The 27,020-nt window shown below is 32.5% G+C and overlaps 1 protein-coding gene and 1 long non-coding RNA gene across 12 annotated transcripts in view; one reads left to right on the top strand and one right to left on the bottom strand.

Annotated features, from left to right (window-relative positions):
- Nucleotides 1-553: 553 nt before the first annotated feature.
- The window catches only part of LOC106623695 (uncharacterized), a 99,325-nt gene continuing 72,858 nt past the window's right edge, over nucleotides 554-27,020 (bottom strand). For 10 of the 11 annotated variants that reach the window (XM_070107064.1, XM_036373578.2, XM_014243299.3 and 7 more), the window contains 3 exons: nucleotides 6,465-7,952; nucleotides 5,665-5,966; nucleotides 554-5,588 (listed from right to left, as the gene is read on the bottom strand). In XM_070107064.1, coding sequence (XP_069963165.1) covers nucleotides 3,738-5,588; nucleotides 5,665-5,966; nucleotides 6,465-7,518 — 3,207 coding nt within the window. In that variant the 5' untranslated portion in view covers nucleotides 7,519-7,952 and the 3' untranslated portion in view covers nucleotides 554-3,737. Of the gene's footprint in view, nucleotides 5,589-5,664; nucleotides 5,967-6,464; nucleotides 7,953-9,575; nucleotides 9,942-27,020 lie in introns of those variants that run through there. The other variant, XM_014243297.3, reaches the window with a different exon arrangement.
- On the top strand, nucleotides 9,938-26,559 carry LOC138856320 (uncharacterized). The gene is made up of 3 exons (XR_011395508.1): nucleotides 9,938-10,075; nucleotides 25,784-25,898; nucleotides 26,138-26,559. It is a non-coding gene; the product is annotated as an uncharacterized lncRNA (long non-coding RNA).

Below are 27,020 nucleotides of genomic sequence, written 5' to 3'. Positions count from 1 at the left end.
ACAGTTATCATACAATGTTATAGTGTTAACAAAATGATGTTGACACTCAAAAGATATCAAAGAAAGGTGTTGGACATATCGCTCATGAATATTTGGGTAGTGAAAGATTTGTGGAAAAAGGAGTTCACAATCGACCAAAAATCTCAGCGATCTGTGTGGAACTGTTCCATTGTAAAAAATCCCAATATCTATATCAATATGTGACAACGGATAAAGCGTAGTACCATTACTCATAGTTCAATCGAGACATTTATCCGAATGGACAGAACGTGACGTTAACAGCGATAGCGATAAATAGCGTTATAGAAATGGTTCAAGGACAAAAGAACGCCAATTGAAAAAATGGAAAATATATCACAAATCAATAAAAACGATCACAGAAGTGTAATGAATTTGCTCAGAATTACTGACTTTTCCTACGTATTTTCCGGATTTTTTCTTTGCTCTTAGGTCTCAAGAGAATACTCACTGTTTTTACTTTTCAGTCTATCTGTTTTATATGGAATGTGCCTTTAGACATACCAATAATACTCTGGAAAATCAAAATAAAATATTTTTTGGATTTTAATTCAAATAATATTTTTATTAATTCGTTTCAAAATTATTCACTTATTTCATTAATCATTCATTTATCTTAATTTGTGTATATGTCTCTTTATAGTTATAATATTAATAATAAAATACCTATGTATGTGCCATACATATGCACATATGTATGTATAAAGAAATTTTGCAAAAATTTATTTTAAATTCATTTACAAACAAATTAATTATATATATATATATATATATATATATACAAGTTACAGAATTATAGAAACATTGCACACATACATATGTACATACATACATTTTTGAATACATATTTTCTTATCTGTTATATAATATAGTATATACACATTCTAAGCTACGCAATCACCTTTAACAATAATTGACATAGAAATTTCGATTATCTTCCTATACAACAATGCGTATCTATGCTTGCAATTGTATATGTAAATTATATAATATAACAAGTCTTAACTTTAATGGTAAAGCCAATGAATATGGAACAATAATGTGATAAAATGTGTTTATATGTACAAATGGGTGATAAGGAAAAATAATAATTTGTATAGGTTTTTATGTGCGTTGTGAACTTATGGTGAGTTTTTTTTCCATATGTAGCCACATAAGTATATTTATGTTATATGTTGACGTTAAAGTGCGGAAAAAAATGTGTAGTCGATAAATGCTTGCATTTCCATAGAAATAATATATTAATTCATTGTTTCAATCTATAAATTGCCCGTGAAACTGTTATGTGTTTGTACCATATATATGTATGTATTTCTTTTTTAAGACTTCGATTCAACATTTTCTCGTTTTAAGCCAATTTTCTCGTATCAATATTTTTCTTTTATTCAAAATGCGCAATTTCAATGCTTCGAATATATCTATATCAGAGACCATAATCATTATAAGTTTTATTTTAAAATCACGTAATAATGATTAAAAACAAAAACAATAATTATTTATAATTCTAAATTTAATCAAAATTAATCATTATTGGTAAAGAAAATCATACAGATCCAAAATTAAAAAATTATCATGGAAATGCTAAGATCGTCGAAAAAGGATTAACATGACGTCATCTGGTTGTTTGTATGTCGATTCTAAGTGTTTGAATTTTTCATTTAAAATTCGTAACAATAATTATTATTTACGGTCCCTGATCTATATATACATACTTTTTTATTTGTTACGCCAACATTGTTCGCACAAAGAGCAAACATTTTTTAATTGAGTTAATTTTGTAAAGTATAAATGATTTCTAAAGCAAATTTTTTAAATCAAAAAAAAATTTAACCCAATTTCTGCATAAGTGTGTAAGTTATTACATATAATTAATTTACAGATATTTACATACACATGTTATGTATATTTAAATATATATATTCACAACTTCTCAACTATATAACAAAATCAAGCATAAACATAAATATTAATTAAAAAAAGTTTATTTCTACTCATTTTGGTCCTAAACAGATTTATGTTACAGTTTATAAGTATATTGCTTGTGTACAGACATGTGCGTAAATAAATATATATTTATGTATATGATAATTTCCTAGCACATATGTATATACTTTCATAAAATATTAATTTGTACAAATCCATAATGTGGTTGTTAATATTTGGAATAACTGTTCATATTACAATTTTTTTGCTTCGCTGTTACATTTGGCTTCTTATTAAGCATGATAGTTAATAGTGTATGTAAATATTACAATTCACTAAGTTTTTTTTATATATTAATAACTATCATGTATGTATATATGCATAAGAAAACAAAATTTCGCGAGACCTTTATAGTATATAAATTTTTTTAATTTTGACTCTGTTTTGTCATGATGAAAATTATTATTTTTGATTTTGAAAATTTGTATCTCTAATATTTACACAAAAAATATTTTTATAAAAAACTAAGCGCATGTGAGTGTTTTCGGCTCTTGTGGGATGCATAATCGTTTTAAATTATATTTTCGTAAGTATTCACTGTGAAATTTAAGTATAAATTTCGGTAGATATATGTAAATGTACACATCTTTTGAAGTTAAAGAAAAAATTTAAAAAAAAATACAATAGCTTAAAATAATTCTAGTTAGATGCCAAAAGACTACACTTTTCCTATAGAATTTTCTATAAAAAATTGACGTATTTTAAGTTTTGAACAACAAAAATTTCCTAACATGCGTTCAATACATAGTCGTAACAATTTACAGGGTGATGCACGAATCGTGCTACAAAACCAAACCGTAATAACTTGTTTTCAGAGTGAGTAATTGACTTACCTTTTTTTTTAATTGGCAGGCTATTATTTACATTTTTTAAAATTGAATGCTTGGGATACCAAAAAGAAGGTTTGGATAGTGCAGCATCTGATGAGTTCTATTTTGATTTAAACGGAAACGTAAACAAGCAAAATTGCCATATATGGACTGAATCAAATCCAAAAATAATCGCCGAGGCGGAACTTCACGCAGAACGAGTAACTGTGTGGCGCGCAGTTTCATCAAGGTGTATTGTCGGGCCATACTTCTTTAATGAAAACGGTCTAACAGTAACTGCGAATGGGCACCGTTATTTAAAGATATTGAATGAGAATTTTTTACCCAAAATTGCGCCAAAGACGTATCCCTTTCAATATTGTTTAGTTACAGCAAGATGGAGCAACTGCGCGCATAGCCAGACCGGTTTGCGTGCTCCAAAGAAAATTTGAAAACAAATTAATATCAAGAAACTCCACTTTATGCTGGCCCCCAAGGTGCCTGATTTGACTGCACCACACTTTTTTATGGGGCTATGACAAGCAACAAAACCCAGAAATCTGACTGAATTGAAGTAGTCCATTAAATCGATATTTGAGGCAATTCCGACTTCAACCCTTCAGGCCGCAATGAATAATTTTCTAATAGTGGCGCATATGCGTGGCTGAGCATGGAGGTAATTTACGATATTTTGAAAATAATTAATTATATAAAATAAAATTTGCTATACAATAAAAAAAGAAATGTAATTCATTGATTAAAAAAGTTATTGCGGTTTGTTTTTGTAGCGCGATTTGTGCGTCACGAAAAACGCTTGCCGCTAGCTTCCAAAGTCTTATCGCACTGTTTTGCAGCGCATATGCTTGACTTCGTACTCAAAATTATAAGCACACAACAAAATCTTTACTGCTTTAGTCAGACAGTGATTCACACTGCGGTACTGTTATTTGTCCTCTGAGTGCCTGCCACCGACATAGCCGCGCTGGCGCCACTTAGCGTGCGTCGCGGCAACGGTTTCGGTGGCAATTGTGGCTTAAATTGGCGTTTTTGTGCAATAGGTTGTTGATGTTGTTGTTCTTGTAGTTGTTGCTGTTGCAACTGACGCCTTTCGACGTCGCCAATCTTCTCACGCACCGTTTTCTCGCGTTCTTGATACTCCACATAGCCGGATTCGTCGCTGCACTCTGAGTCCGTGTCGTCGGCATGAAAGTCGGGTGGCGGTGGTGTTGTAGCCACCAACTGACGCTGCCGTTGACGGCGTACACGTGTTGTGCTATTTGTTAAAGCGATCGCTTGTTGCTCACTTGTGGACTGTTGTGTGATTGACTCATTTGGCGAGTGGGGCGAGGATCCGTCACTACCTGTGCTCATCTTCAGTGTAATTGTGCTCGAACTGCTGAATGTGGTAGCGTCGCTGTTTTGACGACGCTGCAGACGCGCTTCGAGTCTTTGGTAGATTTCATCGGCAGTGATGAGTGATTCATTCTCGTTTGGCATATTGAAAAAGTGTGCGTCGTCGCTGTCCAGTAATGCTGCTTGTTGTTGCTGCTGTAGCTGTAGGAGCTGTTTGTCGTGACGGTATTGCAATGACAGATCATCTTGGTTGGCCGTCACGGTGCTGGCCGTCTCACAGCCGCTCGATATAGAGCCCTCATCGCTATCGGCACCGCTGTGACGTTTACCGGTTGAGGAACCGTTGTGTCCTTCCTGCAACGAGCTGCTGGTTGTGGCGTTCGAGGAGGCATTAGACGATATAGAAGATTGTGGTTGGTGACGGTATTGAAGTGGTACCGAGGCATTCGTTTCCAAGCTGCTACCCTCGTCGCTGCTTAGCGAAATTTGTGCCATTTTACGCATTGAATTGCGGTGTAAAATATTTAAGATTGTCGCCTGTCGAAAGTACATATCATCAGCATCCAAATAATCTTCCTCACCATCGCTACAGACACCATTGCGTCGGAGGCCAACATGCGTTTCCTCCTCTTCTTCCTCCTCTAATTCGCCGTTGACACATTGCGCACAATCCCTGGGTAGTAGATCACCCTCTGGATGTGCCATCGGATCACTATTGATGGTTGGCAGCAAACTGAGCGGTTCCTCGTCGTCCTTCAGCGCACACAAATCGATGAGACTGTTGCTGGTGTTCTTGTGCAGTTGCATGTCGAAGTAGGGCAAAAGTTCAGTTGCTAGGGATGTATTAGCATCGTAGTCATTGTATTTCAGCAACTTCTCAAAATCATCCGAGTCATCGGAACCATAGCTATTACGCTGCTCTTCGGTTAGCCCTGTGGTTGGCGCAGTAGTATTCTGTTGGCTGGCGCATTCTTTGGTTATTTTTTTATCGTGACAGCAAGTGCCTACTTTCATGTCACCGGATAAAATATGCTTAAGCTTTTGTGTTTCACCAAAGGAAACGCTACATAGTGGACGTGCTTTGCCTGTGCGTCTTATTGAGTGTCCACGTCGACAGCGTCTGCGACCCAAAGTCATCGCGGGGTATAGCGAATCCTTTTGGCAACACGGCTTCATTTCTGGTTCATTGGTGTCCTCGGCATCTTCGCCCTCCTCCTCACCGATAGCCTCTTCGATGGCCATTAACTTCGGTGCGGACTTGGAACGCTCTAGTGGTGGTCGATAATTGTTACCACCGACGCTGAGTAGTATTTTACGTCGCGGCAAACTGGGATTTTCATACGCTGCATTAGCCAGGCTGAGACGAGCGTTCTGCTTGAGAATTTTTTCACGTTTAAATTCGCGTAGTGCACGTTCCAGATTCTCCTGTAGGGAATAGAAGAAGAGGTTAATTTTTTAGTATGCTTATTTTACACGGAGACAGTCTGGTCGAATTACGTACTTTTAGTGTATTGCAAATATCCTGTACAACTTTCTCCTTGCTGCAGAGCACCGCATGACAGCGCAGCTCATGTTTTAGTTTACGTCCCTCATGTCGATAGACCCAACAGAAGATGCGTGGGTAGTTCTTCGGCGCACAACAATGTGTGATACGATTGGCCCAGTACTCGGTGAGTCCGTGTTGGCGTGTGGTGGCTTTAAGTCCACTGGCGCATACTTTAATGCGCATGATCATGTCGGGTTTGTTATTTTGGGTATAGTTGCGCCACAGTGTGTTCAGTTGCTTTTCAACGCAACCCTCACCTATAACGTAATGAAATGAGATACACTTTAAGTAAATATCTTCATTATTGTATACAACCTAATGGCTTATTAGGATGATGAAGGAAAAAAATGAGTATGTCTAAAAAGTTCGCTGAGATATTGCAGGTTTACATGGAGATACTGTTGGTCCTAAAGACCGATTTCGATAATAAGCTATTAGAAAATTAGTAACCTCAGCATTTACGCAAAAGTTTCGAGGTTCAATCTTTTACTCGGTATAGATTTGTACATAAAACAATTCCGTAGATAACCCAAAGAAAATGTGTTCTGAATCTTAAGACTTGATAAATTTATGAATACCTAGAACAAATGGGGCGGAAGTAATTTTACATTGCATAAGCTTTCTAGCTGCATATTCGCAAGACATCGAGATTTATGAGGTCGTATCTCGCTTTTGTTAGAAATAGGTATGGTTCTTATTTTAACTTTTAACCACCACAGTTGGCAAAATAACCAAGTTTTCTAACTTTGACTCACCTTTGGCCCAACCGGTTAGCACGTTGCCCAAATATGATACCTTATACTCGGGATCTGGCGTGCTTATGTCCACACTATGCAAACGTTTGCCCCACAACCGTCCGAGGCTGCGCGACAGCGTACGCATCGTTTTGCTGCCCAATTCCGCGGCGGCCTCGTCATCACCAGCCGCTACAGTGCTATGATCACGAAAGCGTTCCAAACCACTAGAATCGCGTTGCAATTCATCGGCGGTATCTGCTTCTAACTCCAGCACATCGGCGAAGTCCATTGGTTGCTCTACATCTTCTTCGTTATTGTTGTTGCTTGAGATAACATCACCGTCATCTTTGGAGTAGCGCTTGAAACGATCCAAATAGGGACCGTTAGTGCGACGTCTGCCACCATAGGTATGGAATTTACCATCCAACGGTGTTTTCGCTTTCTCCAAGTTTGACTGGTGTTTTTCCAGCTTTTTGGCGTGCTGCTGATAGGTGTTGCCTAAAAGACGGCCAATTGAAGAACTCTTGACAAACGTACGTTGGCGGGGAGGTGTGTTGTTGCTGTTGGCCGCATTTTTAGCTGTCGTGTTTGTTATTGTTGTTAACGGAATCGCTATAGCTGTAGGTTTTTCAGGCGCTGTGCTGGATTCGTTAGCATTGGAGTCTTTCTGTTTCACCGTCTTCTGGCTGATGCGTCGTCCGAGCGTGGAGAACAAGGAAAGGCGCTCTTTTGTGAAATTCTTTTTCTTTGGTTCTTCATTTGTGACAACTTTCTTTTTGCTCTTTTTTATTTCTTTATGTTGTTGGTGTTGTTGTTGTTGTCGTTGCTGATATTGTAAATGTTCATTTGTTGACGTTTTCGAGTTCGTGAAAATTGTCGAAGTTGTATTCGAATTCGAATGCAATCCGTTGGTCATTGTTTTGTTGTCGAAAATGCTATTGTTGTTGTTATTATGCGAGGCCACAGCAACAAAATCGACCTCATCACGCTGTTGCAACATTTCGCCATTGCCATTAGCAGCACTGTTCATATTATTGTTATGTTTAACAGCCGCTGTTGTGACGTCCATCATGTTGTCGTCACAGCAGTTGTATTCACTGTTATTGTGTGGTTGTTGTGGTTATCGGCGCTATTATTACCAATAGAATCACCGGTATAATATAAGACGCAATGTTGGTATTGCTACCACTAATTTGTTATTACTAATGCTATTCGCTATTAATTGATTGATTTTTGTTGTTGCTTTCTAATGAGTTTTTATTGTTTTCTTTGCATTCGACGACTCAATCTTCACGATTCTCGGTTCCAATTTTGTTTGCCATGGGGAATTGTAAATTGTTTTTTTTTTTTATATCAGCGGCAACCGAAATCAATCGTTTTTGCCTCCTTATATGTTTTTCTTCATTTCCCCACCAGTTATTCTTCCAACCAAAGCTCACTTTGTTTTTCTATCACTTATATATGGTTGTTGTTTTTTGTTTGTCTGTTTTACACATATTCATTGACCTGCAAACGAAAATTAATCAATATTATTATGGATAAATAAAACAGTATAAGTAAGATAAGATAATTATAAGAACTCGATATACCAGGTGTACCGGTATGAAGTGAGCGTTAAGCTACAAATCTGTTGGTAGGGAACATTTGTTGTGAACTGGTTGCTTGGCATGACATCTGTCAAACATTCATTAACTTCGCAATCACTGAACAAACAATATCAAATATTTTTACTGCGTTGAAAATGTCAAATTTTTTACCGGAAAATGTTGTTTTGCAGAAACCATTAATTTTTGTTTCCATTTGAAGAAAATTACTGCAGAGTCGTACCGAATGCTTGTCGAGGCATATGGTGATCATGCTCTTTCAGAAGCAACATGCAAAATATGGTTCCAACGGTTCAGAGATAATGATTTTGATGTGAGAAATGAAGAACGTGGAAGATCACCAAAAAAGTTTGAAGACGCCGAACTGCAAGCAATATTGGATGAAGACGATACTTTGTGTCAAAAGCAAATGGCAGCCATGTTAAATGCTACACAACAAAGAATTTCAAACCGCATGAAAGCTATGGGAAAGTGTGGAAAATGGGTGCCACATTAATTGAATGAAAGACAAATGGAAAACCGAAAAAACACTTGTGTAATTTTGCTTCAAAGACAATAAGAAAATCAGTTTTGCATCGAATTGGCTGGCGATGAAAAAATGGTAAAAAAAAGTTTCTGAATTTGTATTGTTGTATTATAAACTAATGTTTTAAGATAAATCGTAATTAAGTACAATATATATCCCATTAGAACGAATAAGAATATAACCAGTTGCGATTTGAGACTAACGCCATATTTCCTTTATATAATCGCTCCAATTTTAGATTCTAGACTTTCTAGATCTTTTCCTTCTTGATAGTTTCCTTATCAACTAAATTTGGAAGCTGTATGTATACTTAATAGCCAGACAGTTAGGTCTAAAGTCTCATCTCGATGCAAAATTCAATGCAGTTCTGTCTGGATATACAAGTAGTTATAGATAGTGGTTATCTTTTTGAAAGACTTATCATACTTGCTTGTGTACGCTTATGGTGTTTAAAGATATACTTTCATCTCTTTAAAATGTCCGTATCATTTTCAGTACTAGATATAGTCTAGATATAATATGAGGTGTCTTTAGCATGCTTGTGGAAAAAAAATTAGAAGCCCATCACTGCAAAAGCTAAAGGCTATCCCAAAAATCGAGTTTGAGAAGTGTCGACGATTGGAAGAAGTGCTGACATAAGTGCGCAAGAATAAAAATTTTCTTCAAAAAACGAAAATTCCCGTTAGTATAATAAGATATAAGTTCTATGAGTCATTCGGGATGACGACCAAAAAGAACTTACAACTTTAAGAATTCAAAATCGAAAGTATAAATCCGATATTGAACGTTACTGTATATGATTGCGATTACTTTTCAGTATTTGTCAGGGTGACAGGTCGATAGGCTTCTTCTTAGCATGTCTGACGTAACTTAATATACTTGTATGCCTATTTAGCGAGTATATTTAATACGTAATAATCTAAGTAAAAATAACACAATTAGTTTTATTATAGCCTTTGAATTTTAGTAAATTAGTTTCTCATGAAACAAACGTCGTACCTTTTTTAGCTCAGTTTTCAGTTTATTTTTAAACAAAGTCCATTTCTATCGACTTTCACGTTTCTTCAAAAATCAATATTTGTTTTTTTTTGTGATTTGCACACAGAACACGAGTAGTTAATGAAAAACTGCTATTGTAAATAATATTTTAAATATTTACACACGTTCAAACGCGTTTAAAAAGCTACAGTGGGTTTTAATAAAAAAAATCACTTTAATTGCGAACAAGTGGCAGCATTAAATGTTACATGCAAACAATTTCGACAGTTTTTAATGGTTTTTTTTTCGTTTTTTGCTGCGCCGCTTTGCGTAAAAATTAAATTTGCAAATATCCCGTTAAACTGTTTACGCTCGCCCATTGACGCGTCGGCTTGTGAGGAAAGTGAACGACTAAAATGGCTAATAAGCCGCGAGTGAGCACTCGTGCGTTGAGCACTTTACTGGAGTAATTCGTTTATTTTTATTTGTACGTGTGCTTTTTTGCATAAATAAATACGAAGGTACGCAAATATATACGGACGCGAAGGCATTTATTTGATTGTGTATGCACTACTTATTTATGTATGCGTATGTGTGTGCGATCTAAGTGTGTTAAATGTGATAAATCGCTCAACTACACGATATCATCAGCTGTACTTATATATATGTGCGCAACCGTATTGGAAAAAATAAACAAAGCACTTGATATTGCAATAATTTTTTGATGCGAAGATTTTGATAAGATAATACATATGTACGTATGTTTGTATTTAAACAAAACATACATGAAAGAGAGTTTGCTGGGTAGAATTTATGTGGTTCCGAGTTGTTAAGGGGATGCTAATTGAATTTCTGATGAATAGCGGTGTTTTCATATGGTAAATTTGGAGAAAATGTAGTATGGCAAATTATAGAGAATTTCTGATATTTAATTGATAGAATTTTTTTTATGAGATAGCTTTTTTATACTTATTTATCTGAGAGCGTTAAACGTAGTTCAGCTACGGATTTTCATTTCTAAAATTATATGGAGGATTATATAATTATGAATTATATTCATCCCAATATTAATTTTTAAATTGTCGTCTGATGGTGTTACTTTTCATTTTAAGATATTTGACTTGACATATTTAAATATCTGGATACCCATACATATTATCAGCTGGTATATATAATATCGAAGTAGATAAATGAATAATATTGATGCAATTATTGAGATATGCGAATTATAAGGCACACCTAGTACGACTTAAAAATACAGCTTTTTTTATATTTCGATAGATTATACATTTAAAAATAACACACTAAAGTATTTCAAATAGTTTTTGAGTAACAGCCGTCTAAAGTGTAGCAGCTCAGTTCGATCAGCTCTTTAAACACGCTTTTCTCAAACCTACATTTGAATCATCAAATTGAGTGATTAGTTGGAAACAAATGGTCTATCTAATAACTATCAAATTTTTACCAATTTTTATTTGATTAAATTTTTTCTTCTACAATTTGACTGTGTATTCTTAATATATGAAAAATTAAAAACAAAAACTTAACAAATATACCAATTAAGCAATAAAAGCCTTTAACAGCGTTGTGATCTTAAAAGCTTAAAAAACGCTTTTGTAAAAGCTTATATAAAATGTGTTGACTATTGAAAGTTTTTACTGGACAAAAAATTGGTAAGCAAATACACGTCATTAACTGGATGTTTGCTCACTTTGTTGTTTCATAACATTATAAAAATTCTTATTTTTATTTTAAACAATAATTCAATTAAGTCGAGCGTACATACCTACATACATATGTATGTATAAGTATATAATTTCATATTGCGTAAAGCAAATTCATTTTATCTTTATGCATTCATAAAAATTTGGCAAATGTTTATTGCTGGCACCATGAGTGGGACGCGTGCGATCTTCAAAAAAATCTTACCAAACACAATGTATGCTTAAAATACTGAAGATTTGTGTACGTGTACATATGTCTGTAAACATAAAATAATTTGGAGACCTTTGCCTTAAACGGTTGGCATGTGACCAAAAATATTTAGGGGTCTTTCACATTCATCAAACAGATACAGAATTATACAGATATATGTTTTAGATGCATGCATACCAACAATTCCGAAATATTTTAGTGAAAGTCGATACTCGATTTAGAGAGTATAATATTGGTAATAATATCGGTCAATTTGGCAGATTTCGGTATTTTATAAGATGTCATTTAGCTTTAATAATAATCGAAACCAAATAGTTTTTATTCACTAATGGAATATTCGATTAATTCAATAGTGAGAACCCTAATATACATGTATAAGGAATATCCTGCAGCATTAAGTCAATAGAACATTTACTAGTAGAACAGTAAGATTTTTAAACGAAAAGTAATACCGAAATAAATAAACCAAATAAGGAAATGCATATTCTAAAACGATAACAAAAAAATGATGTTATTCTTTGACTGTTTTCAACCATATAATTTTTTACGGATTGGAATTTATGTTCTACATTAATAACTTTGATGAAAGGTAAGTCGCAATAATAAGTAACAATAAGTAAGGCAAAGGAATTATGGTAGTTTTAATTACGAGAGTTTTGGAGATTCCATAATGAATATGTAGGCAATCACAAATATTCATTTAACTAAAGGTACTAAATTACTTCTTAAAACGTAACTTCTTAAACATGTGATTTTTAGATTTCACTTCACTAACCTGACATTTTTCGAAATATAAACAACATTAAATACAAGAAACAACATCCACATGCATGCAAAAAACGTGTGAAATTACCAAGGAAAAAATTGAGGAAGATGATGCGCTAACATTCAGCAATTATACGAGTAGAATAAACAAATTACGAACTTCAGAAAATACTTCTACAAACAAACACTATATAAAGCAATTTTGCAAGCGGACAGAGAAATAATTCTTACGAACAAAACCGAGCGATTCTAAAACATACCGTAGAGGACACAACATAACCTATGAGAACAGAAATAATAATAAATAATCATGGCAAACATCCACACATCGTTGAACATGAGCACATAAATAAACCGCATTCAAACACCCGGCTAAAAAAAGAGAATTACAGAGGGTTTTATAATTATTCATTATAAAAAATCCAATCAACTTATCAGACAAATGCCATAAATGGAACAAACACACGGAAAACTTTGACCATACATATTAGGATGTCTTGAGGGAACATAATACACACAAGGCCACTATATTGTAACGAAACTTATACATAAAGAAAGAGAAAATAACCTTAATCTTACCGAGACCACAACACCATATCAGCCGTAAACACCAGAAACAACACTTGAAAACGAATACTTCAAATTATACGGGAATATAACTATTTATACAGACAAATGAATAGCATGCAATCGACCAAATATAACATTAATAGATAAGAAAGAAAAAACTACACATTTTATTGAACTAAGCGTACCTAATGTCAATAATATACACAGCTAGATCGAAAAATAGAAAAACACACTGAGCTCACACAAGAATTTAAAAAGTTGCGTAGCCATAGATAGTAATAATAATAATACTTGAATATTTATTGAATATTTTTATTAATTAGCTTTCATCTTTTGAAATATTTTCAGATTCTACAATCTTATTTTGTGCTTAAAAATCTTTGTCTGACCGCTTTATACGCTCAAAACATTTATTATTATTATAAAAATAAAACAAATAAATTAAAATAAATATTATATTATGGAATTTAAGTTTTTAATTTGCACCGTTTTTCATAATCTATAGTACTCATTATCTTATCATTCCTATATCTCAGTGTCACTTTAGTTAAATATTTTTTACTGCCTTTATCATATATTGTAAATATATTGTGTGCGCAAGTGATTAAAGTATATCCCAGACAGTTTTTGGAGTTCATATAAAATAATTTGAAATTATATTAATAATAATACACGATGGTTGTCATTTATGTGTTTAATGAATTTTTGTTTACCCACAAATAATCTTTACGAAAAACGATTTACATATTTACCAAGCAGTCAGACATGACCTTTAATTAAGTACTCAGATCAAATCATTGTGTCAAATAGCGTACTGTAAAGCAAAAAGAAATTAACTTTATTTCGAGCGCCTTGCTGTCTTTCTCGTGCGGCGCGTTAAATTCAATTTCGATCAAATCGAAGTAAAATCAGTTGACTAATTGGTTTTGATTTTGGCAGTGAGGAAGTTCATAACGCGAATTTGTTATCAGCATTTTATGATGCTTATTTAATTAATGATATGTCATAAAGTGGTTAGAATTGTTTTGATTTGTTTTTTGTAGACACATACATATGTATGTACATATACTATATTCTTCTAGATATGGTCAATTGTCTGCGCACATTTGATGGATAACAGGTGATTTTTATGACTTACGTAAGAAATTTCAAAAGCTCGTACGAACTACCTATACTTTATAAACTGAAATAATTTTTGATAATATTGAATAAATGAATTATGCGGTAAACTATTTCTTTGTAGTTGTCCATATCACTTCTTGAGTCTGAAGTAATACGTGCAAAGCAAGTGTAATGTTTCTCATTGTAATTCAAGGAAATCGATGCGGTTTTAGTAATGCTATTTCTGATAAATTGTATAGTTTATTTTCAAAAGAAATGAATGCATTAATATTAATGAACTTTGATATATTTCATATGAACCAATTTACAATATGCACATACAGCCAGTGAAACAATCAATATATTGAAGGAAACTTTTGGTGAGCGCATTACCTCATGTAGTGGGCCCGTAACGAGGCTTTCAAGAACTTGTATATAATATATATTTTACACCAGATTCTTTGCTAATTCGTCAGAAATTTTCAATAAATATCTATAGCATTAATACGCCAGAAGAAAAGCATATATATGTGCATCCAATATAAATCCAAGATTAGCATATTGGAAATACCACAAGATCAATTCACGACGGCACGAGACTTAATTTTATGCGCATTTATTCTGATAAACGACCACGTATGTGTGTGTGCATATGGTATAAAAATTCATTGAACATGACTGTGTATGTTTGATGCAGCAGCTGCACAACTCAACTCATTTGCTTATAAAACAAGTAAATAAATCATAATCAGAAGTGAAAACCAACGCTTAAGTATGCTTGCAAACGTTATTTCCTTGCAGCTAAGCACCCCATCGAGCAGACACTAACTAACCATAAACATTCAACTTGTAAGCACTTGAGAATAAGCGATTAGAATGCGCCTGTGTGTGAGCAATTAAAATGCAAGACGACGTCAATCAGTTGTATGTCATGGATAGGAAGAACGTGCCATATGAATACATGCATTCTATACATATATATATATATATATATATATATATATACTCGTGCATTCCGATATCAGAACGGATTTTGTGGCTCGAATCATGATCGCATGCGATCGCACGTGATCTTGAGTCATTGCCGACGCGCAGAAAGCTGCAAAGGAGGAAATATTCAGCACGTACTTGCACTGCGGAAGTTAATGCCTTTGTGTTAAGGACTTTGAGCTTTTGAAATTGGGCGTGCACATAAATTTCTTTGAGCTTATTCACATTTTTATGAAATTTGTTCAAAGCATAGCTTATTTATGGCCGTGATCAGCGTGTCCGTGCTACGTGGGCGCAACTAACTAAAATCGTATACAGTTCTGTATACCCTTCTACATGCTTTCGTCTTAAGCTATATGCTTTCTTGGCAATTATTTGTTCTGAAAGTGATTTGTTTTTGTAAATTTTACTTTCTTAATTTTAAAATCACCCAGTGTTGCGACGAGAGCATCTGTTCAACATTAATCGCTTGCATTTAATTTTTATCATTGCCTTGCTTTTTGAAGGTCAATTAAGATATGCTTTTATATAATATATAAATATTTACCTATGTATGTATTCATGTTACGGTTTAACTCATACTTTTGCTTTACTTGGAAAAAAAAATTATTTCTTATTCTAATTAAACTACCCACAAATACATCTAATTTCGCTTTAATACTGAGTAATTAATTCACTCGCAACACTTTGCTTCTAAGCTTTATTAAATTTATCAATTGTGGTGAAATATGTACTATTGTGAAATATACTTAGACATTAAAAAAAGATTTGTTAATGTAATTTGAGACGTTATGTTGAATAATAAAAACTATAATAACATATATGTATTCCTATATTATAATTCTCTTCTAACAAAGCCTGTAAAGAAATACTCGCTGATGTAACAAAATGATTCTAAACGAGCAAGATAAATCTGACTATATTTTCGGAGTTAAGTAGTCGGAGTAGGTTAAAAAGCAAACGAATTCAATTGTAGCCATTAGAGCTCACCTTCAGAAAGCAGAGAAAAGTTAAAGAAAAGGCACGTATTCAGCATCATGATCATTATAAAACTATGGGGATGTGTTGGAATTAAAGCCCACAGATCACAGATCAGCGATTAATATTCTGTAGAAAATTTTCTTTCATGTATGTTACTAAGTCCGTATTAGGGATAGTTTTGAATTCGATATTTGCCGCTTTTATCAATTATATATTTATAAAGTTGTAATATAGAAATTGGATGCTGGGCATTTTTTTTAATTGTTTGGGTTAAAAATAGTTACAATTGGCGCCTGGGTTTATTCGTTATATTCATACGACACTCGCTCACATTTTACATTTTCCTTTACTTTAAGTAAATCTCCATGAAAACACTTCTGTGGATTCACATTAAGCAATCGGAATCTACAATCTCAACAAATCATAAGGATAGTACTTTAATGATGAAGCACGATTGAAGGAAATGGATCCAATTTGTGAATATCTAATAAATTTCATAAAAATTGTATCTATTCAGAACAGCTCTCCGCTGCTTAGTAGTAATAACTTATGTAACTCTATTAATTAAAAATTCGTTCCGAAAACCGTTTAAAAAATTGTTTTTTTGTTTTCTCTCTCACATATTATTATATACTTAGCTTAATAGGATTAATTTATTCAAAAATACTTTGCTTTTCGGTCAACTTTGACCATAAAATTGTTCGTGTAAATAATGACAGTTGTTGGAGATTTGGTAATTCAGGTAACATAATACATAAGTAATTGGGACCATTAACGGATGGAGTAGGAAAAACCTAGAGCTACAATATGTATGTATTTAATGTTTGAAAATTGTTTATTATTGCACAACACTTGTAACACACAATAAATTCATACATTCTATTTACGTTCATAAGTAATTGTAAGCCAGGTTGATTGAACTGCCTTTGCGGCACTTCCTGCCGTCAACAGTTCTTTTCCGCTACAAAAAAAATGTGGCAGCAACGGAAAAACACTTAACTTAGATCATTTCATTCTTGTTTATAAACAAATTATTTAGCAATTTTATGCTGAGTATAAAATTTTTTTTGTTAAAAGCAAATTAATAGTGTGAAAATGTTTCTTGAACTGAGAAATTTTGTGGAATATATATGTATATATCAGAAGCTACTTGTGTAAAAGTATAATACAAAGATGTTAATTTTTAAAAAAATTTCCACCATTATTGTTAACTTTCACACATTAGAATGACCTTTAATGCGATTTATAATAAATAGGGAGTAACACCAAATATCGAGATCTTCGAAATATTCAAGTGATTTGTAATAACAATTTTGTGTTTTCGTGTGATTTATTCTTTGTGCACAATCTTGCATTTGCATAATTCAAAAGAAATTTATGAACGATTTTTTGTAAGTATTACAAGTTTTGTAAAAAAATATTTATGACTATCGAGTTTTGGAAAAAGTGAAGAATTTTGAAGAAAAAATGTGTTTCGAAAATGTTTAAGAAGTTCAGACTTTATGAAAGAACCATAAAGGAGAGATTGAGCACAATTTATAGATAAAGAAAAAAACCAAATATTTAGATTTTGTTTTTCATTAATATTTTTAAGTACTCATACATATAATATTACATACAATTTATATTTTAATTAATTTTTGAGTGTTAAATGAAAATTTAATTCATATATTTTTTATACGTTAATATATATTGTATATACATATTCACACATATCTAAATTATGAATATATTTTTCATTTTTTTTTAAATGCGCAAATTTCGTTAACACCTCTTTTCGTTAATCCTGCATGCTTAGCTGATTATATTCGTACTTATTTGCTCGCTGATTTGACTTGATACAGTTAATAAACCGGTAAACAGAAAATTTGCTTTTCAATCTGTGAAATACATAGTTGGAAAAATTCCATTCATAATAAGAAATTTCAATATTGGTTTTGATCGTAAATCTTACCAGTTTTTTATTGAGTCTAGCTCAATTATGCAGTGAGAGAATGTACGCAAATGTAGGCCTTTTTCAAGCTGTTTCTAAAGAAATTGCTGTCAAAACAACTGTCAAAGTAAACGCATCTTACAGACGGTTGTGTATATTACTAAGTCAAAATTAAACTAAAAAGTGGAATTAAGTTAAGTGAAATTAATTAAATGTAGAAAAAATTTAAAAATATAGGGCGAAGAAACAGTAAAATTAAAAAAAAGTAAATTTATTAATATGAGTAAACGATTAAGTATTATTTATATAAAATATTAAAACAAGGAATAAATATTTACTAAACCAAACATTATCTTATTTAGAGTTTACATTTTATTAAAAATAACAAAGCTAAAACAAATTGCAATTAAGTGATATATAAACAAAACAAAACAAGTAAGGAAGTTCTAAGTTCGGGTGTAACCAAACATTTTATACTCTCGCAAGACACAAAAACATACTATTATCGAGAGTTTTATTTATTTATTTTATTATATGAATTTCTATAATATATTTTTTACATTGACCGATATTTTCGGTAAAACGTCAACTATAGGCATTGGGGTGGATATATTCAGTACCTAGGGGCTTGAACAGTTTTGGTTCGATTAAGACAATTTTTGGTCACAAGGTGGCATACATTAAACGTATTATTCACGCAAAGTTTTACCCCGATATAATCATTGTTGCTTGATATGCATAGTGGAAAGTGAAAGAATCAGATGCAATTTAAAATAATGTTATATGGTAAATAGGCGGGGTTGTAATCCGATTTCCCCCATTTCGGTGCCACGCCAATTGTCTAATTTTGAACGCGATTACTTTAAAATCATCTTATACCATCCCAGAGATACAATTTACTCTGTAGCAACCTGTTGCGAGAGTATAAAAAAAATATTATAGTTTCTTAAAATGTTTAATTGAAATTTGTTAAATAGAAATAAATGTAAATATTATAAATTTATATTGAATCAATGTAAGCTTTTGTAAATATCTTTTGAAACAATAGCGATTTTTTAAATACCTATCTATTGTAATAGTTATATTAATTCAAAGGAAAAGGTGAATTTTGATTTTTCGTGGGATGTGTACATTCTATTATCGATATTTTGTTTTTGTTATTGTATAATCGTACACATATGTTTATCATGTGCTTGCAGTAGGATCATTAGTAGTTTGTTTTTGACAACAGAAAAGGTTAGTCACGTTTTTGCGTACTATTTTTGAAATAAAGTGCTCCACGGTACTTGAAATGTTGACTGTGGCATTCAGTGTGTCCACTTTGTCTCAAAAAAGTGTTTATAAGTGGTACAAGCTCTTTACAGAAGGCCGATGTTGATGACGATGAGCATCCTGGAGGTGCGACCACATCAGCAAGCGAAGAACCAGTCAAAAAATTTGTTCTTGAAAATCGTCGAATCATTACTAGAGAAGTTGCAGAGGATGTTGGCAAAGCAATTGGCTCATGCCATTAAATTTTCTCGAATGGCAATTGCTAAATTGTAAGCAAAAGCAATGTCGCATTGGTATGGCTCAGAAATTGTTGAATAACGTTTTTTTGGCCAAAACAAAACCGTAATCATGCTTTAACGACTGATTTCACCAGATTGAATGCCTACGACTTTTTCCTATTCCCAAAACTGAAGAAACCAAGTGTTTTGCCACAATTGATGAGATCAAGTCAGAATCGAGGCCGATGGCCATACCGAAAAGCGCATTTTAAAAGTGCTTCGAGGATTGGAAAAAGCGTTGGCTCACGATGGGGATTATTTTGAAAGGGACAAAATAGATATTAATGAATAAGTAAGTACTTTTCAAAAAAATTCAAAATTCACCCTTTCCTTTGAACATACCTCGTATGTATAAGGCCATAGGTGTCTGAGAATGATTATAATGAATTGTTGGAGAAATTATTCTGCAAAAAATTTTTCTGCAGAAAATATATGTAACTGTACAGAAATTTGAAGAAAATCTAGCAAGATTGTTTAAAGTTATACTATTGTTACCGTTATAACATATTATAACTAAATAGCTGTATAAATATATATATGTAAATGCAAATATGTATATACTCGTACATATGTATTATGGTTCGAGGCAGACTTGCGACCTCTTTAACAAATATGTTGTTAGCAATTATACACCGAAGTAGCAACAGTTTTGCATATAACAACATAAGTCACATATATATTTAAGTACATATGTATATGTATTTTAGATCAAGCAGAGGTTTTGCGCTTCACGCTGCTGTTACATCCATTGAAATTGTTGCAAAGAAGCGATTGGTTGTGCTTCACTAGTTGAAGTTGCTGTGTTAGTAACAGTTCCTTGTAGCTTTTTTCTGAATAAGATTGTAGCGACCGTAACAGTTAATTATCATCGTCAACTGATTGCATCCCCTGTCCCCTCGTCAAATTTCAGCTGTGTTTTTCCTTTGTCGCCAGTAATTGCTGTTACGCGCTGCGAGCTGTGCATATTGTGACACATTTTCCGCCCCTCGGATGAAGTCAAAAGGTGAGTGAGAAAAGAGAAGAAAAACAAAGCGGTGTGTTTGTTGTTGACTGTTTTTGCAGCATCTCGGCTTTTTGCATAGTAAATAGTAACTGTTTGATGTCGGTTTTGTACCACTCAATTAACCTGCAAAGCGGAATTGTTTTGTTGTTTTTTAGTTTTTTCCTTGTCTCGTTTCATAAATCGCCATTTTACGCCTTGTTTATACCGTTGTCGTGTTATTGTGGTTGCTTTTTTGTTTTTGTTTAATTTTTTCGTCTAGAGTCCAGCTGTTCGTCACAGCCTTGCCTTATCGCACTTTGTGCCACTCGGCTTGGCTGCCGGGGTAATGCTGCAGATGCAATATTATTTTTTGTTCCTTTTTCATTGTTGTTGTCATACACACAATGCGCAATAATCATTAATATTGCACAAAGCGCAGATATTCGCAAATACAAATGAGTATGAAAAGGAAAACTGAGGACGAGTAAGCGCAGTGTTTAGAGCTAACAACAATAACACAGAAAAACAAGTAAGGAAGTGCTAAGTTTGGGTGTAACCGAACATTTTATACTCTAGCAACTTGCAAAAATCAAATCCAGGGAAAGATTCTTTCTGAGTTTCTATAATATATCTCACAGATTGACAGATATTTTTGATATAAAGTTCGCAATAGGAATTGGGGTCTATATATTCGGTACCTGGGGACTTGAAAAGTTTGGTTTTGAATTTTTGGTCATAAGCTGGCTTCACCCGGAATTCAGCTCGTCTTGTCATCATGATCATTTATATACATATAAAACCCTATATCTAACGATTACGATTAGCTTTGGGTGATACAAACAACCGTCAGGTGAACATAACTATTATACTCTGTATGTTGCAAGAGTGTAAAAAATTAAAAATACAAATTTTGCCACAGCTGTCCATTGTGCACTTCGTAAGGCAGCATTTTCCTAAGATTTACACAGATTGTGTAATTTTTTGCTTATATGCAACGTTTTTGTGATTCGCCTTTTTGCCTTTCTGCCCATTAATTATTAAATTATTTTAATTTTATTTGCATTTGCACCATTTTATCAGTCACTCTTCCAATTAAAATCATTTATCATTGTGTTCTAGTCATGTTTTTGTTGTTGCTATTGCGTAATTACTACGACGGCAGCAACATAAACTCAGCAAATTCGCAAAAATTCCAAGCATCTGACTTGTCGTCGATGGCAGGTTGCTCGCTTAAGTCTTTTGATTTTATTTCTTTGTCTCAGAGTATTGTCGAGCCTCATCATAGTACACCTTTATTTGTTGTTGCTGTACTTTTATATTTATGTGTTTTGTTGATTTATTTGACACAAATAATGTTTGAGAATTTTTGTTGACAGAAAAATTGTCTTCAATTAATTTCCAATTATTAAAATTTTTATTTTTTACTAAATATTATTAACTTGTTTCTGTATTTGCTGCTGACGATATCATATATTTAACTGCATCTTTGAGTAAATAAGCTTTAAATACTTTAGAGTTTTTTATAAGTGAGAAGGTTGCAACCGCTTTGAATAGTTTCAGCTAAAAAACGAATAACGCTAAGAACTGTAACCTTAAAAATTAAAAAAATCCATTTAGCTACCTGTTTAATATTATTATTTAGTAAAGTAATGAAATGATGTAATAAATTATGGGTGTCAAGCTTAAAAATTTGTAAATTTTTCTGAAGAAAAAAAAAGAAATTTTTCAATTGTTTACAGTTGAAAATATGTCAAATATGAATAGCAAACTTTTTTATATAAAATCAGTTATCAGTTATCAGCAATAAAACATTAACAATAACATTGAAAATAAAAGATTTTTAAGAAATGTTTCTGTCAAAGATGATTAATGAAAGATTTCCAGCCTTGTGAAATGAAAAATTAAGATAAATAAATAGCTAAACATTATTCTAAGAATGTTCCACCTGCTTTTGGAAAGGTAAAATGCGTAACGTAAAAAAAGGGCGGAAAAAGTAAAGTTGTTAAATTTAAATTAATTTTAATACAAAATAGTTAAGAGTTGGATTGTTACAATAAAATATGGCATCTAACTAAAAAGGTGTATGGAGGAACCTATTTTTGAGGAAGGACGTAGCGGCGATTTTGTGATTTGTAATTAAGTTATTGTGAAATATCACTAATACTAATCTCTCTATAGTATATATAACTAAATAATCGATTCAAGTAAGAAATTATTTCAAATATACAATGAATATATTTTATATGCAAACTGCATTTTTAATATCTTCAATTATTAGTCAGTGGATAATTTCAAATTTACTTGTCAATTTCGCTTTATTTGTTTTTTGATTACTGAAAGAAAGTTTCGGCATCCGTAAAAAATTGCAAAAAGCAAGTATAAGTACATTTTTAATTTCAGCAGCTTACCGCAATTTCATACTTTGATTGCAATATTTCATTTGCTTGACATTTATGAATGTATGTATGTCTGTACAAAAATTCATTGCAAATTAAAATTAGCAGAGCAAACAGAAATGCACATTCACTTTATTAGTCGCTTCATTGCACCGTCCTAATTGCTTTTTGCTCTGTGATCAATGCCTTATTTTTTGGGTGGCGATTTGCTTTCTTTCCAACATTTCACCAGCTAGCAGCGACAGAAATGCAACCACCCAATGTTGCATTCATCATGTTTGCACTGCAAATAACTTTTTTTAGTTGCAAAGTTTGAAACGTTTTCTCACACCAAATCTAGCTGAGGAGATTCGCTGCAAAACCTGTGACGGCTATCATATATTCTGGTATCTTAAATTCATACAGCTTTGAAAAATTGCACTTGATGCAATTTAATTTCCCAAAATATAATATAATCAAGATAGCATTCTAATCTTTCATTTAATCGATGGTTGTGTGAAAAATTTTCTGCCCATCTCTTAATATCTCAAATATTAGAAAAATATAACAAAATTAAATAATACCTAAAAAAAAAACAAAGCGCGAAAAGAGTACTTGAAAAAAATTATAAATTTTTATCAATAATTACGTTACAAAGTTAACGATTAAATGAAATAAATAAATAAAAAAAAGAAATAATGCTATTTGTATGGAAATTTTTATTAAAAAAATTAACACAACAATACGCATAACAATTTGGAGAGGTGTGAAACAGCTTACTGTTAAAAATATTGAAACACAAGGACACACACCGTTAGATTACGGAACACTTTGAATATAAGAAAGATATATTTTCGTTAGATTTCTTCTAAGGTACTGTAAAAAACTGGCTTTCAAAGCGACATAAATAAATAATTTTTTGTTACACAACTTCAAGCATATAAATATTGCGATTCAGGTTTTGAGAGGAAAGATTAGAAAATGAACTTCTTACGATCAGGGTTTCGAACAATGTTGTTTAATTTGGACCATTTAGGTTCCTTAAGATGCAAGTAATAGACGTTGTAATAGCTAAGAAGGTCTTTGGTGTAGAAAGCATCGAAGGAGAGAGAATTGAGAAAGAGGAAATAGAATAGTAAGGAGACAGATAGAAAAATATATAAATCGAAGAATATGTGAACTCTTGGTTGCTGCATCCACACATTATTTACCAAAGAAGCAAATGTGGCTGTGAAACCATTAAATTTTTGGGTTTATTTGAGTGCTTTATCAATTTATTCTCAATTCAGAAGATAATTGACAATGTTTCATAAATTCTTTAGCCCCAGACATATCCATAATTGAAAATTTAAATCGATTAATTCTTATTTATTATTATTAGTCTATATATGGTATATAGAACGGTAAATTTTAATAAATTTAATTTTTATACAAAAAATTTACCATAATAAAAATTGTATTTCTACTCAGTAGGCACTAGGGCGATTTTTTTCTTTGGGGACCTACCTCCTCGTTTAGCCACCATAAAAATAACGTGAATATTTTTTACAAGGTATCTTCACAAAATTTGGCAGAGATACAATTGCCGAAGAAATTCTTCAGGTCGGACTATTATAGCATATAGCTGTCATTCAAGCTGACCAATTAATTACCCTGTTCTACTATAAAAATGCACCTGTGCTACCTAAGTTAACGTGTTTTCTTATTTGTATTGAAATATTTGGATACAGCTTAGGTAAATCTGTCCGGATCATCATAAATTAACTCGATGCTTTTCTCTTGCCAAAATAATTTTTTATTGTAAATTTGCATTTCAAAGCTTAGAATTTTGTAAAAGGCTTTAAAATAATGGAAAATATAATTGTTCTCTTTTTGTCAAACACTTGACTGATTTTATAATCATTTTATTTACCTCTCCAGACAAACTACGGCTGTCCAACCATGTTTTTTCCCTGTATCCCTGCAGTAAAAGCTGCAAGTAAAAGCCACCAAACTCGTTATTTCGATAAGCTTATAATAAATACTCCAAGCAAGCAGCGAAATTCACATCATTCGTTCACATATATTAAATATATAAGTAAAATAATTTGGGTAAAATAAAGTAATATACATATGTAAACAGCAAAAACACGACAGGAGCGATAAAACAACATCAAAACAAGAAACGCCGCGAAAAATATTTTAAAAAAAATTAGCTAAAAATCCGCATTCTGCACATGCTTGAAATCTATATTATTTTCTCGTTAATGTACTTTCCATTTTAACATGAGGGTCTTAGCACACCACATAAATACACTGAAGCTCACACAGTAACTACCAAAAATTTTGTGCGAACTTTGCTGCTGCCCATTCACCAAGTTTGCCAGCGAAGGGTTTTCACTTGACTCTTGGAATGCTTTTTTTTATATTTTTTTTGCTTTTGCAGCGTTTACACTTTTTGCTGGCGCTTCCAAGTGTATATTTACTACATATTGTATACATTTTTTTGTGAATGTATTTTTAGCTTGTCGTTCAACAATTGCAAATTTAAGCAGTCAAGCGCTTGTAGGCTCCCAATTACAAGTGCCAACATGTACTCATATGAGTATAGTTACGTACCCAGTAGTAAGAAGAAAAAACGTTAACTGCGGTTGCACCGAAGCTATAATGCCCTTCACAAATACAAAGGTTCCTTACAAGAAATTGATTCCGATCGTTCAATTTGTATGGCAGCTATATGATATACTACTAGTTATCGGATCTGAACAATTTCTTCAAAGATTACACTGTTGTCTTTGACAACAATTCATGCCTAATTTTGTGAAGATACCTTATCAAATAAAAAGGTTTTCCACGCTAGCACTTTATTTCGATCGTTTAGTTTATATGGCAGATATATGCTGTGGTCCGATATCGGCCTTTCCGACAAATGGACAGGCGAAATTTTAGAACAATTGCTTAAAAACTGAGGGACTAGTTCGTATATATAAAGACAGACGGACAGACGGACATGACTAAATCAACTCAGCTCATCATGCTAAGCATTTATATATGTCTATATTTTATAGGGTCTCCAACGTTTCCTTCTGGGTATTACAAACTTCGTGGCAAACTTAATATACCCTGTTCAGGGTATAAAAATTATTAGCATGGAGAAAAGTGTTTTAATAGAATTATTAATGGGTAAGTGAGTTCTGAATATGTACATAATATTACATAATATACCTAAATAATTTTCTCTTGTATATTACAAGTATATTTCAGTTGATGGAGCTCACATATTTTTTCGGAAAGCTGACTTATATAAATTCTATTAATTTGTTTTCTGCGTATTTTATTTATGACATCTTTTATTAAAATAATTATATAATTTATTTTTTAAGAACATATTTTTATATTTTCTTTCTTTTTTGTATTTTTAGACAGCTAAACTGATCAAACTATGAATTATTTTCAAACTGGTTTTTAACTACCAGATCATATATTTGGACAGCTCTAATCTGGCTGTGTGGATAGTGGAGTGCTATTGAAAGAGGTATTATTATACACAGAAGGAATACAAGACAGTTTTGGTACCTCTCCATCCGATGACATTTTCATATACATATATGTAATTATTATTGATGTCTTCAGTTTGATACCATAGAGTAATGTTTCTTTATATCAGCAATTTAGTTGAATACAGGTTTTTTTAAAAAAGTGGCAACTTTATAAAAAATATTTTTAAACATGCTTTTTTACAACTTCCGTTTAAATACCTATATTCTTTAACTTATACATTTTTTGACTCCAAAATTTCAAACATATGGCAACTGTAAACATTTTTTGCTTCCAATACAAATATTACAAAAAATCAAAAAAAATTATCCATAATGATTAAGTGTTTAATTTGCTGTCGCTCTTATAGTACGAATGTGACGGAATTTCGTTACGCAACGCAATTTCGTTGCAGCTAAAACAAAGCGTCATAAAATAGACAAGAATTTCAATATGAATACAAAGAAATCTTTACTCATAAATACAGCTCGCACATAATATGTAAATATTACTGTGATCTGCACCTGAATTATTTTGCTTTGAATATCTTAAGGAACTTAAGATTTCTCACGCTAGAATGGCGCAGCGGCGCAGAGGCCAAATTTTATGTGTAGGTTTCGTTTAAAATATTTCGTATACTGTTTGCTATGAAAAGACTAACCTAATACAACCTAAATCTTAAAACAACAACAAATAAACACGCTAGCGTTATTTATGCTCGACGCTTGCGCACAATTTGTTTGCTTGCCTTATTTCCAGCAAGTGGAA

This window comes from Bactrocera oleae, chromosome 2 (genome assembly GCF_042242935.1).
Source record: "Bactrocera oleae isolate idBacOlea1 chromosome 2, idBacOlea1, whole genome shotgun sequence".
In the NCBI taxonomy this organism is placed as follows: Eukaryota; Metazoa; Arthropoda; class Insecta; order Diptera; family Tephritidae; genus Bactrocera; species Bactrocera oleae.
The sequence above is the reverse complement of the archived record's forward strand: the minus strand, read 5'-3'. Positions and strand labels throughout refer to the sequence as shown.